This window comes from Beauveria bassiana, assembly GCF_000280675.1.
Source record: "Beauveria bassiana ARSEF 2860 unplaced genomic scaffold BBA_S00021, whole genome shotgun sequence".
Lineage (NCBI taxonomy): Eukaryota > Fungi > Ascomycota > Sordariomycetes > Hypocreales > Cordycipitaceae > Beauveria > Beauveria bassiana.
This window is the reverse complement of record NW_007930856.1, coordinates 3,462-21,794: the sequence shown is the minus strand read 5'-3', so window position 1 is coordinate 21,794 and position 18,333 is coordinate 3,462. Positions and strand designations below refer to the sequence as shown.

The 18,333-nt window shown below is 48.7% G+C and overlaps 8 protein-coding genes across 8 annotated transcripts in view; 4 read left to right on the top strand and 4 right to left on the bottom strand.

Moving 5' to 3' along the window:
- BBA_06810 (major facilitator superfamily transporter) overlaps positions 1 to 530 on the top strand; it is a gene marked incomplete at both ends in the record, with an annotated part of 1,993 nt that extends 1,463 nt beyond the window's left edge. Inside the window, one exon of the mRNA XM_008601907.1 lies at positions 49 to 530. Coding sequence (XP_008600129.1) covers positions 49 to 530 — 482 coding nt within the window. The remainder of the gene's footprint in view (positions 1 to 48) is intronic.
- A 307-nt stretch (positions 531 to 837) lies between these two features.
- On the bottom strand, positions 838 to 2,308 carry BBA_06809 (ATPase protein; the record flags this gene model as incomplete). The annotated part of the gene is made up of 4 exons (XM_008601906.1): positions 838 to 1,378; positions 1,432 to 1,804; positions 1,862 to 2,129; positions 2,207 to 2,308. 4 exons carry the CDS (start codon positions 2,306 to 2,308, stop codon positions 838 to 840), a joined length of 1,284 nt encoding a protein of 427 aa, XP_008600128.1.
- A 675-nt stretch (positions 2,309 to 2,983) lies between these two features.
- On the top strand, positions 2,984 to 4,518 carry BBA_06808 (putative MAM1 protein; the record flags this gene model as incomplete). Its single annotated transcript, XM_008601905.1, has 3 exons — positions 2,984 to 3,761; positions 3,795 to 4,226; positions 4,280 to 4,518. The coding sequence occupies 3 exons, from the start codon at positions 2,984 to 2,986 to the stop codon at positions 4,516 to 4,518; spliced, it is 1,449 nt and encodes a 482-aa protein (XP_008600127.1).
- Positions 4,519 to 5,440: 922 nt separating this feature from the next.
- On the bottom strand, positions 5,441 to 6,354 carry BBA_06807 (uncharacterized protein; the record flags this gene model as incomplete). The annotated part of the gene is made up of 3 exons (XM_008601904.1): positions 5,441 to 5,748; positions 5,839 to 6,222; positions 6,291 to 6,354. 3 exons carry the CDS (start codon positions 6,352 to 6,354, stop codon positions 5,441 to 5,443), a joined length of 756 nt encoding a protein of 251 aa, XP_008600126.1.
- A 2,387-nt stretch (positions 6,355 to 8,741) lies between these two features.
- BBA_06806 (multidrug resistance protein MDR, putative) lies at positions 8,742 to 13,733 on the top strand (the record flags this gene model as incomplete). The annotated part of the gene is made up of 11 exons (XM_008601903.1): positions 8,742 to 9,023; positions 9,098 to 9,626; positions 9,686 to 9,900; positions 9,966 to 10,245; positions 10,298 to 10,531; positions 10,585 to 11,279; positions 11,355 to 11,517; positions 11,571 to 11,915; positions 11,965 to 12,088; positions 12,149 to 13,450; positions 13,520 to 13,733. 11 exons carry the CDS (start codon positions 8,742 to 8,744, stop codon positions 13,731 to 13,733), a joined length of 4,383 nt encoding a protein of 1,460 aa, XP_008600125.1.
- Positions 13,734 to 13,894: 161 nt separating this feature from the next.
- BBA_06805 (SAM-dependent methyltransferase) lies at positions 13,895 to 14,893 on the bottom strand (the record flags this gene model as incomplete). Its single annotated transcript, XM_008601902.1, has 1 exon — positions 13,895 to 14,893. The coding sequence occupies one exon, from the start codon at positions 14,891 to 14,893 to the stop codon at positions 13,895 to 13,897; it is 999 nt and encodes a 332-aa protein (XP_008600124.1).
- A 564-nt stretch (positions 14,894 to 15,457) lies between these two features.
- BBA_06804 (MFS transporter, putative) lies at positions 15,458 to 17,342 on the top strand (the record flags this gene model as incomplete). The annotated part of the gene is made up of 5 exons (XM_008601901.1): positions 15,458 to 15,974; positions 16,042 to 16,168; positions 16,233 to 16,629; positions 16,694 to 16,898; positions 16,966 to 17,342. 5 exons carry the CDS (start codon positions 15,458 to 15,460, stop codon positions 17,340 to 17,342), a joined length of 1,623 nt encoding a protein of 540 aa, XP_008600123.1.
- An 855-nt stretch (positions 17,343 to 18,197) lies between these two features.
- Positions 18,198 to 18,333, bottom strand: part of BBA_06803 (uncharacterized protein) — a gene marked incomplete at both ends in the record, with an annotated part of 371 nt that continues 235 nt past the window's right edge. Inside the window, one exon of the mRNA XM_008601900.1 lies at positions 18,198 to 18,311. Within this exon, the coding sequence (XP_008600122.1) occupies positions 18,198 to 18,311 (114 nt within the window). The remainder of the gene's footprint in view (positions 18,312 to 18,333) is intronic.

The following is an 18,333-nucleotide window of genomic DNA, read 5'->3' as shown; positions in this document are numbered from 1 at the left end:
AAAAAAAGGAAAAAAGAAAAATCTCCGTGCTAACTGCCGTCCAATCAGGTATTGGTTCCGATTTCCTCGTCAAAAAGCTCGGGGCCAGCCGAGTGTGGTGTTTGGTCGCGTCGGGTCTCCTCTTCATCGTCGCCCAATTCTGCGGCCTAACCATCTCCACACCCATCTACCTCTTCCTTCTGTCTAGCCTCACGGGCATTGCCTACGGCCTGCTCTTTGGCGTTTTTCCGTCCATTGTTGCCGAGACTTTTGGCATTCACGGTCTCAGCCAGAACTGGGGCTTCATTACGCTCGCCCCAGTCTTCTCCTCCAACATCTTCAACCTCATCTACGGCTCCATCCTCGACCACCACAGCGTCTTTGATCCCAGCGGCGAGCGCTCATGCCACGACGGTCTCGAGTGCTACCGCTCCGCGTACGGCATCACCTTTGCGTCGTGCTTGGTTGGCGTGGCCATAACCATCTGGATCATCCGCCACCAATATGTGGCGAAGCTCAAATTCATGGGAAAAGCCAACCTGGAGGATTAGTTTGACACTTATAAATCACAGTTTCCAGCCATGCTCTCTTACTCATTTTAGTTGTATATAAGCAGTATTTCTTTACTTAGATTGGGAATCGGGAAAACGCGGTGTGAAAGATTTACATCGAATTGTCCTTCCATTTGTATAGCGAAAAGCTCATCAAAATACTCGAGCAAACTCTCATTCGTTCGTTGCAGTCTAAGGTGAGTCTTGGTAAAAAAGTGTATCGTCGCATAATCGTGCAAAGTGGTGTAGGTATTTGTACATGTCCGTTCCGTATATTCCGTATCCATCAGGGCATATCCTGTCTAAATTAATCTTGCTCCTCGACAACCAAATCATCGACATCTTCATATTCGTCACTCTGGGTGCTTCCAGTCGCCCTGCTTTGCCCCTTGCGCTTGCCAGCCTTGCGTAAACCGGCCTTTCCAAGCGGGAGCTGGCCACCTTGGTTGCCGAAAAAGTCATCGGTTCTGATGCCACGGAACTGCGAAGCATCGACATTCTGCATGGGGCGACCAGTGCCGCGGTTCTCACGCATGAACTCGCGGACGGGCGCCATGGCAGCATCACGGCAGGCTTCTTTGATGTCGCTTCCGGACATGCCGGCAGTTAGCTTGGCCACCTGGTTCAGGTCAAAGTGCTGCGGGTCGGTCTTGGTGTCTTTCAGAATGAGCTGTAGGATGCGCCGCCGCTGGTCCAAGCCTGGAAGCGGTACAGGGAACTTCTTGGGCATTCGTCGCAGAATCGCCTCGTCAATATCATGAATACGGTTCGTAGCTCCGAGGACAACTATTTGTGCCGGCATGCCAGATGAGTTGGCAGAAGTAAGTCCATCCCACAACGTCATGAATCTGTGACATGTTAGAATCATGGTGGATACGTTGAAGTTTTCTCATTGACTTACTCAGCCTTGACCATGCCACTAGCCTCATGCTCGCCACTGCGTCGAGTGCCGAGGACGGCATCAATCTCGTCGATAAAGATGATGGCAGGCTGCATCTTGCGAGCCAGGGAGAAGACGGCCTTGACAATCTTGTTGGAGTCGCCATACCACTTTTCGGTCATGGTAGAAATGTGCAGGTTGATAAAAGAAGCGCCGCTCTCATGAGCAAGCGCCTTGGCGAGCAACGTCTTTCCGCAGCCAGGAGGTCCGAAGAGAAGGACGCCAGAAGGAGCGGAAAGAAGCGGCGCCGCATGCGAATAAAGGTGAGGCATGGTTAGAGGGTAGATGACGGACTCTTTGAGTTCTTCGATAATCATATCCAAGCCTCCGATGGCTATTGCAAGCATCAGTACAGAATTGCACGCTGGCGTTCATAAGAGTTCCTACTCACAATTAAAGCCAACGTGAATGTCCTCAGGGGCGACCATCTCCAGCGCAACTAGATTCTCGTATTCGTTTAGAACCAACTCTTCAGCTCGGGGAGCATCTCCGAAGTCATCGCTGCCCTCGCCCACCTCATGCTGGCGTCGTCGGTTTATGCGCTCGAGGTGGGCCTTGGCTTTTTGTCTGGCTTGATCGTGCTTCTCCTTATCGGGATCGGCGAGGTTGCTAAGGATCGGGTTCAAGAAATTGCGCGCGATATACAGACCAGCTGTCATCTGTCAATTGCGCTCTGTTAGAAAATCGTCCCTAGCCTGGATAGCGACGCAGATATGGGGGGGGGGGGGGTGCATACCATGCCAGCAAAGAGGACAAGGTCCATGGCGACATCGCCAAGTTTGCGACGTTCGCCCATACCGACGACCCAGCGTAGCCAAGACGCTGACTGGTCGGGCATGGGATAGCACTGCGGTAAAGAGGATGACAGGGCAGAAGAGCCGTTAAAAGCTTGACTGGAGTTGGAGCAAGTGAAAGATGATGTGTGAAAAGAGAAAGTGATGTGGATGGCGACTCTGGTCAACGCAGGTGTGGAAGGAGGTTGTATCTACAGGTACCATACGCCCAATAGTGGACTTGCACATGAAGAGGTGGAGAGCAGACAGCCGATACCAGAGAAAGGTCAATATTAGCTGATGGCTGCGAATTTGTTAGAAGTGAGCCATTTGACTCGGTATGCAATTTGTTTTACAAAAAGTCAAGGCATGAAAGAGTGCGAATGCACGTAAGCTACAGTTCTCGAAATCTAAATAGGTGCCTGAAGCGCCACTGCGCGATCAGCGGTACTTGAAGATACATGACTAGCCTCGGCTTACGTCCACCTCGTCGGGCGGGCAAAATCGAGTTTGGCTGCTGACTAAGAATACAATCGCTGAGCCAAAGACCCGCCCCAGCAATTTTGTTTACATCGAACCAAAAGAGGAAATAAACCACACATATTCTTCCGTCACGGTCGCATTCTGGTTCGCAATTGGCTTTCCGTGTCGAACTTCCTGTGCGCCCAAATCTTTATACTTTGTACACCTTTACGCGATATCTTCACTTTTATTTTCTGACACGAGTACGCGAGAGCGCCATGGCGACCCGGGTGCGTACTGCGGGGCGTTTCGCGAATTTGGTGGGATCGGATTCGGATTCAGACCTTGGAGGCATGGAGAGCTATCCTCGCAAAAGACAGAGCTCAATCGCGAGCACCATGGCTTCAAATCGAATTACAAAACCTGTATCGAAATTGGCAGGGTCCATCGACAGAAAAGCCCCGCGCCGACAATCACCTCGCCGACCGGCGCTTACAGACAAGAGCAACCTCAATGCGACACGTCCACTGCAAAAAAGCAGAGACGAGAAAGCGGCTCGCCCGATCCGCGACGAAGTAATCAACGACGATAGTATGTTGAATTTACGTCGATCCAAAGGAAGTGGCAAGAAGCAGCGACTCGAAGATTCGCGACCTGTTAAGCAAAGTTTCGCGACAACGAAGCGCCATGCATCATCACCTCGGCATCAAGTTTTCCGCTATGCAGCAGAATCTGTGGCCGAGCTAGAAGAGGACGATGATGATTTGGACATGGTGGATGTTGTCGAGCAAAAGGAGGAGGATGAGAAAGAGGAGGAAGACGTCATGGTGCCTATAAGCCAGCAAGCAACCGCACCAATCGAGTCGCATGCCCGTCAAGGGAGCAGGTCACAGAGCACACAAGAAGATAATGATGTATTGGAGCGCCGTTTACGCGATATGACGAGAAAGTACGAGAATCTCGAGGGCCGATACACTGAGCTTCGTGAGGTGGGTGTCAAGAGCGCCGAACGAAACTATGAGAAGCTACGCAAACAGGCAGACGAGAACGCAGCGAGTGAGTTTACTGCAAACTATCGTCATCCGCAAGGTCATTATGCGCTAACAAGAGTATCAGCCGCAAATGAACTCATCACCACACTCAAAGAAGAGCTAGCTGCCCAACGGCAAGCGTTAAGCGACGCCGACTCACTGCGTGTACAACTGCAAGACAGCCAGAGCAATGCGCAAGATCTCTCCGACAGGGTCAAGGAGCTAACGAACTCACTTGCCGAGGCTGACCGTCAAGTCAAGGCCCTCAACGTCAAACTCGCGGCAAGTCGAGCCGCTCCCGGCAGCGCTGTTCCCGGCAGCGCGGTCAAGGGCAGCGCAGCAAGAGCTTGGACGGGTCAGTCGGAACTAGTGCATGCCGCCCATGCAAAGGAAGACTTGTATGCAGATCTTACGGGTCTCATCATCCAAGGGGTGAAGCAGCACGGCAGCGAAGACGTTTTCGACTGCATCCAGACCGGTCGCAACGGAAGTAAGTGCTCGTCTATCAAGATTCTGTTGAGAAGGTGTTCTAACACGCCGCAGCACTCCACTTTAAGCTCGCTATTGCCGGCAGCAGCTCTACATTGCGCTATGAAGACTCTCTGGTCAAATACAACCCGCAATTACAGTCTGATCGCGATGCTGACTTGATTGCCGGTCTCCCGAATTATCTCCGCGAGGAGATTGAATTTCAAAGACCGCAGGTGGCCAACTTTTACAGCAAGGTGGTCAAGGCATTGAGGGAGAGACAATCAGAGGGTGCTAAAACAGCTCGGACATGAGATGTTCAAGCTCGGCAAACCGTGGCGTTATTTTGGAAGTGATACCCCGTGGCATTTGGTTTGGGTCATTTATTTAGCATTGTCGTAGGAAGTTTTATGCTTTTCATGATTGAATAGAAACAATTGGATATGTGTGCGTGTCGATGCGCGACGGAAGTGGCAATTTCCGCGCTTGGTAATTGCCTTGAGATTCAAACCAGATTCGTAGAGGCTCCTATAAGATTTGATTAGATTTTGTTTCAAGCTGTTCATCTGCTTCATCCCTTGTCGTGACTGTAAATAGGCGTCACCAAAGTGATTGATGCGTGGGCCTGGACCGTACCCTACACTGAGTTGCAGAAGAGAGTATCGAGTTCGCGGGCAACTACTCGTGCCCGCCCCCACTTTGGCCGCCTGTTACAGCCAGGCAAGCTAGCTTACAGAGGCACCCTGTTGAAGTGATGGGATTATTTTTAAATGGTTATTTAAAAACTTAAAAATCTTCTTTAGTAATTAACTATTGAAATAAGATTTCTTTTCATTTTCTTTAATATAACTAATTAATAGATTATTAATAATATATTTTACATAACTAAGTTAACGTTAGTTATCTTTAAAAAGCTAATATAATATTATTAATAGTAAAAAAACTATATATATTTCTCTAAGTTTATTTTAAGAAATAAAATCTAATATAAGAAAATCTAAAATTTAATTATTTATAAGTTATTATAAAAGTATTAAGTTTTTATATCTATCTCTTTAATACTAGTATAATATATAATACTATTTACCTAGTAAAAAGCTATTATTTCCCTAGTAATACTTACAAACTATTATCTACTAGTAGGTTATATATAAAATAGACGTGATATAGTGTATATGTAAAAATATATATAAAGAAGTAGAGAATAAAAACAATTCGAAAAAAGAGAAACCGTAGTTATCTTCGATAGGATGACTTTGCAGCACGGATGATAGAACGGTGGAATTGTGTCTTCATGAAGCTGATTGAGCCGTAGAGCTGCTCATCCGGCGATATGAGCTGCATTTCCACGCCAAAGTCGTAGACTTGGGAAAGCTCATCAACCATGCGGTCGATTTTGGCGTGAATCTTGGCGTGGCTCTTTGGCAGCTTGGAGGAGGAGGAGGAGGACTTGCCCATTGAGTTTGGGCCGCTGCTGTCGCTTCTTGAGGAACTTCTGCTGCTTGTGCTAGTGCTTGTTGCTCGGGCTCGGGTTCGTGCTTGTGCTTGAGCGTGTGTATATGAGCGCTACGAGTTTCGAATTTCACATTAGCACAGGCATTCTCCTCTCGTCTTCTGGATTGGTATATGTTTACCTGAAAAGAAGTTTGCTGCATAAGGCCAAAACATGGTTCGGCGCTCTCGCCTGAGTAACTGGTGGACTAGGAGGTGTAAGCCTGGTCCGGACCATTTTCGCGGCAGGACAAGTTTCATGGTGCTATGGGCGGCGGCGGCAGTGAACAGGAACAGGCAGAACACAAAGAGAATGTTTGCGCGACATACTGGAAATATGTTGACACTGTCACCAGCATGGTCCATTAGCGAGGTCCCGTCCTCAAATGTCATATGATCTGCGTAGCCGACTTCATTGACTCCGTAGCTGCCTGGCCAGTCTTCGCCAGTGCCATTGAGCTGCATGCCCGAGTCAGTGTCCATTTCCCTGGATTGAGACTGGCTGACGCGGTCTTTTTGCTTTTGTCCTGTTCTTCTTGTAAGCAGGCAACGACGAAGGAGGTAGGAACCATTGAGCGGCTACGAGTGTACTTACTATAACGACGCTGAGCTTCTCTGTTTTGCGTCTTGCGCCGTGACTCATAGTCTGTGGACTCCATATCTCCAATGAATAACTCGAGCAGAAAGTAGGAGGGGGGACCAGCGGCGTAACCAGTTAGTGAGAGGTAGGAGCCGGCGTGGTGTAGTGCTGCCCATCAGAGAGGCTGAAGCTGAAGCGGCTGAGCGGACGAGGAGAGATACAGGTAATAGAGCAGACACTGAGATCTAATAATAATGGAGAAGGTCGCGAAATAAGGAGAGTAGGCTATCTATAACTCTATATACTGATTGGTTTCATGGCAACTTACGCGGTAATTTGGAAAATCCGTGCATGTGCCCCAAAAAGCGTCGAGCCACGCTGTTTGCCTGCAACTCTGCACTTATTAGTCAAAGACCAGGCTGCAGAGCCTGCAGGAGCTGCAGAAGGGATAGCTCATATTCTCCTTATAAGTTTATAAGGTATAATAGGCTATTTTTTTTGCGACCAACCCCCCGACAGCCTGATTTGACATCCTGCTTGCTCTCTGCCCACCTCCCTCTTTCAGTTGCCTGGATAACTAGCTGGCGGTGGCTATTAGTAGGGAGTGCCGGAACTCGTCTGCGCCTCTCAAGGAACAGGATATATGGGAGGGGCGAGACTCAATTGCGACCGCTAACTAAATAAGACGCCTAATTATTGCCCACGAGAAGCCGCCCTCCCTTCAACCTCAGGCTCCTTTCGCCACTTTTTTTGGCGTTCCGATAAGTGGTTGGGTGCAGATAGGCGCTCCGCCTAGCGATAGCACAATTGCAAGTCTTGGCAACCAATTTGTGGGTTGACTTACGGGATTACTCAATACTATATTTGCTGACGACATAGCCGCTTTCATCGCATATTATTAATAGTAGAAAAATACCATAATCATAAGAAAGAAACTGGCGCAATCTCTGATCAATTCTGCATATGATGGTAACAGTCCGAGGCACGCCAGAGCTATCTATCGCCGAATGCGCCGGCCCAAACCTCCTGCATGTCTTGTGTATTCCTCGAAGTCAGCGTCTTGTGTTGCGGATTCAATAAGTGGTGAAAGACTTATGCATAAATTAGGCCCAGGCGCCTCCACGTGGGTGCGCCCACACAGCCACTACGGACAGGCTACAGATTAGTTGACAAGACTTGCGTTGGGGTTGACATGTTTAAAAGACCCTAGCAAGAGGAGCTGTGCATCACACCAGGACAGGAACTATGGCGAATCCGTTTCGTGCGGACAAACTGCAGAGACTCCGTGCACACATGCCCCTTCACCTTGTTGAGCGAGCCCTTCCTCTTGGGTTGACTACCCCCTCGTTCTAACGTAGTGTCTCTCCGCTATTCTGAAATGCGTAGTTCTGGGGTGGGTAGAAAGCAATATTGCGGGGAGTACTGCGAAGACTTTTGGTCCAGCCAGGCCTGCCAGGCTTCCAAATCGGTTTGCAGCAGTTCGCTATCCTGGGTGTGAGTGCGCTTTGATTATCACTCGTGGTTGGACGACAACTTACAAGAGAAACTGGAGCTGGCAGGTGGCTCGAGTCGCGCCCCATCGCCGAAATAGCTAGTCCGGGAGGGAAAGACGGGGTCCCGATAGAACCCAAGTGGGATTGCTCGCATGGTAAATTAGTCAATCAGTAAATAGTCAATCAGTAAATTAGTCAGTCAGTTATTGGGGGAAACTGGGGTTGAGTGACGAACCAGCTAGCGATCGCCAACCGAGGTATCCGTAGGCCAAAGTGGAACGGGGAAGAGGCCGAAGATCCCGCTAAGATAGTTATCGATCAATGCTGTATTTCAGATTAAACTTGCCACCCACACACCCACCTCTCCAAGGAGGGTACTATATAGTTAAAGAGCCTATATAGCTTTACAGCCTATAGTAATTTACTAAGAAAGATCTATTTAAAATAGAATTTGTTTATATCTAATAAGAGATCTAGTTAAATTTCTAAAAGAATTTAATATTTAATTTCTAGATATTAAAGGATATATTAAATAGTGTTAAGAAAAAACTTGAGTAATGATTTTTAAATAAGACAAAGTAATTAATTCACATTAATGAAGGTATGGGTCCACAGTTTTACTGCGATAAGAACAGCTTTGCTGATATCAAGGCTGGAGCTGAGACGGCAATAAGTATAACCCTTCCCCTCCCCAAAACCACTCTTGGCCAGAGCAACTAGACCTTGCAGTGTCCTCCCTCGCTCGAATTCCCGTCTGCATCACGTCTATTGGCTATTTGCAGCCGAAGCTCCGGACGCCCAGCCAAGACTGACGTCTTTTGTTCCGTCGTTGTGTACCTCTGTCGCTCCGTCTTTCAGTTGGCCACACGATCACTCATTTCATTTGTCTACTCTGGCTCTCGCTTCCCCATCTCAAAGTGTCACTACGAGGATAATACAGCAGAGGGTTCTTGTTGTGTTCATTTGACGGACAATGGCGTCCGTCGCTGTCAACATCTCGCTTCTTGCGACGGAGAACATCCTCTCCATCAAACATCGCCAGTTTGCACGCGTTTGCCCCGCCTCCGCCGATCAGGCGTTTGGGCCCGCGATCCGGGGCTGCCGCTCCCATTTTGACTTTACGCTCCTCTTCCAAGAGACTATTCTCACTCTACTTCCGTGCATTGTCTTTATCCTGTTGGCTTTTCTCCGTGCCATCGCTCTGCTGCGTGAAGCTCCGGTTACCAAGACTGACTGGGCTGTTACAGCCAAGACCGTAAGTTGCGAAGTCACATTTTGAGGAGTTTTGCCGATGTGCAGCTGATGGAAGACAATGTTGGTTGTATGTAGGCAACTCTCGTAGTTTCATCGGGCCTAAGCATTGCTTTCCTCATCATGCAAAGCATCAAGGACGGGACCAAGACTACTACTTCCATTGCGGCTGCTGCGTTGTCACTTTTCGCCAGTCTCGCCGCCGCTGGCCTCTCCCCCTATGAGCATACGAAAAGCACCCGTCCGTCCAACGTACTACTTGCTTACCTGTTCTTCACTGTTCTCTTCGGTGTTGTCCGCGCACGAACGTACTGGCTGATGCCTCAATCAGCGCTGGCTGCTATTCTGACTGCGGACTGTGCCGTCAAGACGCTTGCCTTCTGCCTGGAAGCCAAGAACAAAAGCCATCTTTCACTCAGCTCGGAAAGAACATCATCTGAGGAAAGCGCCGGCCCCATCAGCAAGGCATTTTTCTTCTGGCTCAACTCGCTCTTCTTCATCGGATTCAAAAGGAGCTTCCAGCCCGCAGATGTCGGGCCTATTGACAAAGAGCTGTATGCTGATAGCCTCAGAAAGAGATTTGCTCCCCTTGTGAATGGCACAATCGGTAACTACCTTGGTTCTGTACTGTTGGCGCGATCAAGAAGTTAATATTTTACTCATTAGTGGATTCCCCGTTCAAGCTCGCTCTTCTCACTCTCAAATGTCTTGGCTTGTCTACATTCAAGCCAATGCTCCCTAGACTAGCCTTGACCGGATTTACATATTCACAGACCTTTTTCGTCGAGGCCATGCTCAACTATCTCAATGATGATGATGCGCCTATGAACAACGGTATTGGTTTGATAGGTGCTTGCTTTCTGGTCTACCTGGGCATCGCTGTAAGTCTCCCCCACTATACCGCAAGCTTGACTCTTTTCAATGTGTATTCACATACCTGAAACAGGTTTCCACCAGCTTGTATTGGCGACAAGTCTTTAGAAACGCCACCATGATTCGCGGTGGCCTCGTTACGGCCATATTCGAAAAAGTTCTGCGACTGCGCGAAGACAGCAACATAGAGTCTACCGCAATGACCCTGATGATTTCTGACGTGCAGCGCATTATCAAAGGCGCAGAGTTTATATACGAGGTCTTTGTAGGCATCATCGAGACTTCTTTGGCAACGTATCTGCTGTACCGACAAATTGGAGTCGCCTGCTTCACGATGCTCGGGCTTGGACTTGGTATGTCTTGTCGCTTGCTAAATTGAAGAAACTATATTAATTCCTTGGATAGTGTGCGGAGGATGTAGCGTCTGGATAGCTCGCATTCTGAGCGTTCAGCAGCAAGCTTGGTTGAGCGCAGTTCAGACACGAATCGGTGCCACCAAGAGGCTGCTGGACTCTATGAAGTCAGTCAAGATGATGGGCTCGGAAGAGCGCGTCGGTGCCGTAGTCAAGGACTTTCGGGATCTAGAGATTCATTCCGCCAAGTACTTCCGGACATTGGCCTGCGTGAGTGTGCTTTTGTGTAAGTGTCTCCCGAGGCGTCTCTCTCTTTGTGCATTTGCTAACGACATGTAGCTTACTGCATGTTAACTATCGCTCCTTTGTTGGTTTTTGCTGCATACGTTGGCATATCAGGCGCTGCGCATGCTGAGCTTGACACTACGAGGATGTTCTCGTCTCTCGTCATCATTTCTCTTCTTGGCGGACCGCTTATCCACCTCCTGCAAGGCCTTCCAACAATAGGCTCGGCGTATGGGTGTTTCAAACGAATTCATGACTTTATGAAGATTACGGAGCCAAGAAATACAGTGAAAGCAATTGCCGGCTGCGGAACTGCAACCGCGACACCAGATACGGACGCTACGCTTGCCGTGAGTTTGCAAGACGCATCATTTGGATGGACTACCGAAAAGTCCATCTTACAAAACGTCAATCTAAAAATCGAGCAAGGCTCGCAGATTGCTATTGTTGGTCGCGTTGGCTCAGGAAAGTCTCTTCTCATGAAATCCATTGTTGGTGAAGCCGAACTATTGGGTGGCACGGTCGCCGTTACCAACAGAAGCGTAGCCTATTGTGGCCAGACTGCGTGGCTGGAGAATGTCTCGGCTGAAATGAATTGGACTCAGTATGTTGCTAGTAGCGACATGAGCTGGCTGGAGAAGGTCAAGCATGCCTGTGCTCTCGAAGACGTCGAGAAGCTGTCTGATTACCGTCATGGTACTGTGGGCAGTGGCGGTGTGCGGCTCAGTGGTGGTCAGCGGCAGCGCTTGGTAAGTCGGGGCTCAACACTGACTGCAATTGCTACCCACCCTGCGTATGATATGCATCTGACAAGTATTCTTTAGGCTCTTGCTCGTGGACTTTTTGCGAAGAAGCAGATAATTATTCTAGACGACGTGTTTAGCGCCCTAGACCGACGGACCAAGAAGCGTGTCGCGACAAAGCTATTGGGCTCGCAAGGTCTTCTGCGCCAACTAAAAACTACAGTCATCTACACTACGCACGACAGTGAGTATACATGATGATGCTGTGCGTCAACAAGAAACTGATCTTTCTTTCAGAAAACCTCGCTGCTCTTGCAGATGAGGTCTACGAGATTCGAAAGGATGGCTCTTTGAACAAGGTCTCTGCAGCCGAGATTGAAGAAGAGCCCTCGGACGAAGAAGATGCCGGAAAGGAGGCCAGTAAGGACCGCAACGCGTCAACCGGGACTGACCCTGCTCCGAGTGAGACCGAGGCCATGAAAACGGATTCCACCGCTGAAACCAAATCTAACACGGTAGAGGGCAGCAAGTTGATTGGCGACAGGTTAGTGTATCTTCGGTACATTCGCGCCATGGGATATCCGAACGCTATCATCTTTCTGCTCACTGGAATTATATTCGCACTGGCTTTCATGTTTCCCAGTAAGCTCTTAGCTTTGTGTCCAACTTGCATGTGCTTACCAAATATTAGATTTGTGGGTGCAATGGTGGTCAAATGCGCTGGCCAACGGCGATACACGTGGCAACGGTTACTGGCTTGGTTACTTCGCTCTTATTGAGATACTGCCTCTCATTACTATATTCGCTTGGGCAATGTAATTTCTTCTCCAATCCTGCATTATCTCAACAGTATTTGTTTCTAACAGCAATTTTAGGCACCTTATGCTGGGCGTTGTTCCAGCTTCGGCGAGATCTCTGCACGCTGCCCTTCTGAAGACTACGCTCGGGGCGCCGTTCTCTTACATTAGCCGTGTTGATACGGGAAGCCTCTTGAATCGCTTCAACCAAGATCTGCTCTTTGTTGACGGCTTCTTGCCATTGGACCTCTTCAATACTGTTGCGGAGCTGCTCACTGCCATGTTTCAGCTGATCCTGATTGCCGTGGTCGCCAACGAGGCATTGGCTGTCATTCCTGTCGCAGCCATTGTCCTGTATATAATACAGAAGGTATATCTTCGTACTTCAAAGCAGTTGCGAAACCTGGACCTTGAATCCAAAGGCATGCTTCATACAAAGTTTGGAGAAACGGCATCCGGTTTGATCACGATCCGTGCCAACGGCTTTACGGGGGAGATGCGGCAAAAATTCAGTGAAAAGTTTGACCGCTCACAAGAGCCATTTTACCTACTTTTTATGGCGCAGCGGTGGCTGCAGCTCGTTCTCGAACTTGTGGTCGCAGGACTCGCCGTTGCTATTGCTTGTGTTGCTGTTGGCCTTCGCGGCAAGGTCGCTGCCGGCGCTGTTGGAGTCGCCTTTCTCAACGTTACCACAATCGGATCAACCCTCACAAATTTCATCATTGCATGGACATCTCTAGAGACCTCTCTCGGAGCAATTGCCCGCATCGCCGTATTTGAGCGCGATACTCCCAAAGAGATCGCGGACGGTCAGGAGAAGACGGTCGTCTCGGACGCGTGGCCGTCCAAAGGCCACGTCCAGATCGAGAATATCCATGCCACGTATGCATCAGAAGATGAGAAGACTGGCAATGCTCCGGTGTGGAATCTGAATGACGTCTCACTCGAGATTCTACCTGGGGAGAGAGTCGCCGTCTGTGGAAAGACTGGCTCTGGCAAATCAACGCTCCTCTTGTCCTTTATGGGTATGATACGCATGCCAAAAGGGCGCATCATTGTTGATGGCGTGGAAACCTCTACCATAAATATGTCTCAGCTGCGGCAGAGGTTCAGCGTCATTTCGCAGGACTCCTTTGTCGATTCATCTACTTTCCGCCAGGAGCTCGATCCCGAGCATCAGTTCTCCGACGACGCGATTGTCACATTGCTTAAAGAGTGTGAAATTTGGGACAAGATTCGTGAGTCTGGGGGTCTCGGTGCAAAGCGCATCGACACAAACATGTCGAATGGAGAAGTCCAGCTGTTGTCTATTGCGAGGCTGATCCTCAGCGACGGTGGTAAACCGGGTGGGCTCATTGTCCTTGACGAGGCAACGAGCAGGTGAGCTTATCCAACCTTGTCTTTGCTTTCTCATGTTACAACCACTGACATCCGCTTTCCTCAATTTAGCTTGGATGCGGAAACGGAAGCAAAAGTTGAGGAGGCCATGGCCCGTCGCCTGAAGGGCAAGTCAACCTTGTCTGTGCTGCATCGTGTTGAGGCTGCAGCCAAATATGACAAGATTGCAGTTATGAATAAGGGAAAACTGGTAGATTTTGGTGCAGCGGCCGAGGTCATAAAGCGAAACAGCTTGTTTGTGTCGACAAGCACCTCAGGTCAGTAGTTTCTCATGAGATTCAGCAGCAGTATATGATCGTTACTTTCTTTTTTTTTTTTCTATCAATGCTATTCATGTATATCGATTACGAAGCTGAATAGACTCAAAGTTGCACACTTGTAGAACAAGAGCAAGATTATTCAAAGCTCCGATATCGTCATACAAATCTACGAGTCGAGCTCTAGCACAGCCCACGCGACATTCATACTCTCCACCATTTTCCCGCTCCTCCTTACGGCCTCTGATGCGCCCTTGACCAATTCTGCATACGCGCGTAGCTCCTTTGCCTGCTCCTCAGTCATGGTCTCGCGCTCCATGGCGCTAGTAAACGCGCTCGATGACACAAACTGGGCCTCCCAGTGACCCTCCATATACCCATCTGGCATGCTCACCTCGCCTCGGTTGGCAAGTTTCCACCCGTGTTTTGTAGCAATCCGAAATAGCTCGTCTGGGGGCAACGCGGCACGGATATTCTGCTCGTCTAAACGCGGTGACTTGTCCTCGACAGCCTTGTACGAGTGCAGCAGCATCTGGGCGCGCGCAGCGAGATAGTGCGGCTCCTGGGCGACTTTGTTTGCCTGGCACATCCACTCTGCGATATAGATACGTGGGATCCGTGCGTTGGCAAGCATAGTAAATAGCGAGGCGACAATTTCCCGGGAGCGGGCGTACCAGAGGCTGTGTAGAAAGACTGCGCCGTCAAAGATGGGCTCTGGGCCGGGGGAGGGTGGTAGGTGATTGACGGCGTTCTCTTCAGTTGTGGATGCGTTTTGCGCAGATGATTGTACCTGAATCTTGTCAAAAGTCTTATCGTTGACGCGCTGCAGAACTTCAATGACTTCTGCGCGCTCAAAGGTCAAGCGGCTCGCGTATGGCGACTTGAGAATGAAACTTTGCGCCTGGCCGACGGTGACCGGACCGCCGTAGTCGGCCGGCGCGGTATCAACGCCCGTGACGTGCCCGTCTGGGCCGACCGCATCGGCTAGGATCAGAGTCGACTCACCCTGGCCGCAGCCAATGTCTAGAATGCGGGCGCCGGTGGGAATCTTCCATGCGCGGCAGAGGTTGAGACGGTGCTCGAATTGCGGAACAACAACACGCTCCCGGTCCTTGGGCCGGTGGAGGTAGCAAGGGAGAAGGGCTTCCATAGACGAGTAGTGATCCATGCTGGCAGTGATAGGGGCGTAGGTAGAAGGGTTCAGAGTTGAAGATGTGTAAATCTGAAAGGTTTGTGAGATGCTGGTCATATGATGGCAGCCATGGTTTTGACAAGGGCGAGGTATATATATTGTAAGCCATTGCTTGTCAGTTCTTAGAGCTGTACCTATCATGGGATATTTAGCTATTGCAGCTTATGTGAAATGATGGATGACAATAAGAAACACTTGTGAAATGAGAAGAGGAAGCGGTTATGTGAGCTCGGCCGGAATGTGGTGGGAGTTTCCTAATCAGGAAGTGGGCTGCCCGGCATCAGCTTACACGTAACCATACACGCAATATGCCAACTTGATAAGCTGACGGACTCAGCTCACGGATAGATCACTGGACAATCGCGCGCCGAGATTTGTGAGATTACCGATTTCATTGATATTGTTGTGATACGTGATCATTGTGGAGGCAGCCTTGGGTAGCTGTGAGCATCAATTCGTCGGTTTTTGAAGATGCTGCCGTAACATGCCATATAAATCCAAGCACCAAAAAGTGTACACAAACTCGAAACAGTATCAGAAATGGAATCTGCAAAGGAGCAGCGCCTGCCGATGACGTACGGCACCACATCTACAACAGCCCTCAAGATGCATACATCGAACATCACTGAGGGCCATGACAGCGACAGCATATTCAGCTGCGATAGGCAACCGAAAAAACAAAATGCTTCTCGAGAAAAGACATATTGGCACCCCATCGTCGTCCTCCTGCTGATGCTTCTGATTGACGGCTTCGGTTATGTCATGTCCGCAGCTCCACAGACGCGCCTGATAGAGGACATTGTGTGCCGAAAGTATTACTCGGCAAAGACCCTGTCCACGCTTGGGCTGACGAGCCCATCGGAGGACATGTGCAAAGAACGCCCGGTGCAAGATGCTGTTGCACAGCTCTTTGGCTGGCAGACCTTCTTTGACGGCATTCCCGGGCTGGTCCTCGCCATGTACTTTGGTGTCCTTGCCGATAAGCATGGCCGCCGCGGTGTGCTTTTCCTGAGCATGCTGGGGCAGACCATCGGCTTGACTTGGGTTTTGTTCATCTGTCAGTCGACTGCGCCCATCTTTTTCCGTCTCATCTCAGTGCTGGCAACTGACTGCGACTCCTGTAGCCTGGACTGAGTGGCCACTGAAGCTTATGTGGCTTTCGTCCCTCTGCTTAATAATTGGTGGCGGGACTACAGTGACAAGCGCCGTTGGCATGATGATTCTCACGGACGCAACTTCAGAGGACAAGAGGTAAGTAATTCACTGCTGTAAAGGACCTTTTAAAGTCGGTCAACTGATTCGAATGTGCTCATAGGTCTCAAGTGTTTTTCTTGGCGCAAACTGTTTTGATAGTTGCTGAGCTCATTGGACCTCTGATTTCCTCGAAACTCATGGAAATCAACCTTTGGATTCCAATTCTTCTCGGGCTGGGGTGCACTGTGGCGACCATGCTCCTAGCAGGCTCCGTCCCGGAAACGCTAGAGCCTAAGGCAAGGGCCAAAGATGAGAATGGCTCAGAGGATGAGCCAGAGGGTTTTCAGAATCGCCTGAGAGCCACGTGGAACCATATTTCGACTACGATCCGACATATTGCCAGTAACAGGAGTCTTGTTCTGCTCGTTGCTACCTTTCTAGTGATGGATTACTCGCGGCAGTCTCTCTCTGTGCTGCTCCAGTTCACCTCAACCAGATATTCTTTAACAATTGCCAAGGTATTTCCGCTGTTGGACGTAAGGTTTTGGGGGTTGGACTGCTTTCTAACACATTTCACGACAGGCAAACTACCTACTCTCATTTAGAGCATTTGCACAGCTCATTACATTTGCGCTCATCTTGCCTGCATTGGATACGTACATGGTCAGGAAACTCGGCGTCTCGCCGCGATTGAAAGACCTCAAACTATGTCGCGCCAGCATCGTGCTATTCATGTTGAGCTTTGGGCTACTTGTCGTTGCGCCCCAGGTGTGGATGGTTGCCCTCGGTAAGTAATTCTGCCCTCTTTTGGCGTGCCAAATTAAAGAAGTCTTGCTGACCGCACTGCGTGTTAGCCCTAGTTTTCTATACCTTTGGAAGCGGCTTTGGATCTTTTGCCCGCTCTCTCGCAAGCGCCTTGGTCGAGAAAGACATGATAGGCACACTTCTGACCTCGGTCGCCATCATGGATACGACGGGAACTCTACTTGCTGGACCAATCGTGGCAAAAACATTCAGCTGGAGCCTGACTCTGCATGGTGTTGGCCGCGGCTTGCCGTATCTTTGCTCATTTTTGCTCTGTGGGCTAGCCACCATTATGCTCTTCCAAATCCGCTCAGTGGATCGCCCCGATGAGAAACCTGCCCCGGTGGATGAAGAGAGTCAAGGATTTTTGGATGTGCCACGAGATGCATCATGTAACGATGGCTCATCTTCAAGGCACAGTGAGTAACTTTCTTAGGAATTGAATTGAATTGATTACATCCGTTTGCGCCTTAGGGCTGGCTTTTGGACGTGCTAACGAGGTGTCTACCGATAGCATGAAGTCGTACCAAGTAAGTAGGTCCCTATAAAACAAAGTATAATTTATTATCAGAAGAGTATAATAAATTTAATAAGACTTTAAAAGATTTAAATTTCATAACTAGAGAGAGACTTGAAATTGTCTTAACTATATAAAAATTATATTCTTAATTATTGTAGAGTAATTAATATAATATACGAAATAAAACAAACTTATAATAAAATAATAGTAGGTTAATAATAGCTCTATATACTCTATATATCTTTATAGGCTTCTTCTTTATTACTTAGCTACTACTACTATAAGCTAACTAATAGCTTCTGTAGTTATAAAAGAAACCTTTATCTAGCCTAAGTAAAAAGGCGTGTTTTAACTAGAATAGCAATGATTAAGTAGTCTTAGAGACCTAGTAATAACACTAGCAGCGTTATAAGAAATTTTAATATCGATAGTAGCAGCAATAGCAGCGGTAGCGGCGGTATATGCTATCAATAATACTTCTATATATATACATATCTTACGATATAGAACAAGTACTATATAGAATTAGATATACCTAGCTACCTAGCAATATAGTACTATCTACCTAGTAATACTCTTTTTATATAAGAAAATATAATAATTTATAATACCCTTAATTATTTATATCTTGTATTTTACAATAGTAATAATTATATACTATCTAAAAATGTGTATATGAAAAGTGGTTAAAGGGCTATACTAGCTACCCAGCACCGAAGCGAAGCGACGGGTGCGGGCACGTGTAGGTCTTTTTTCTTCGCATCACTTTTGCTGAGTCTCGCGCTTATCGAGGACATCGGCGTCCTTGCCAGCGGCGCGCTTATCGAGGACCTCACCTAGCAAGTGCAGGTACTCCTTGCCGGCAACGGGTGCGCGCTTATCGAGGACATCACCGGCC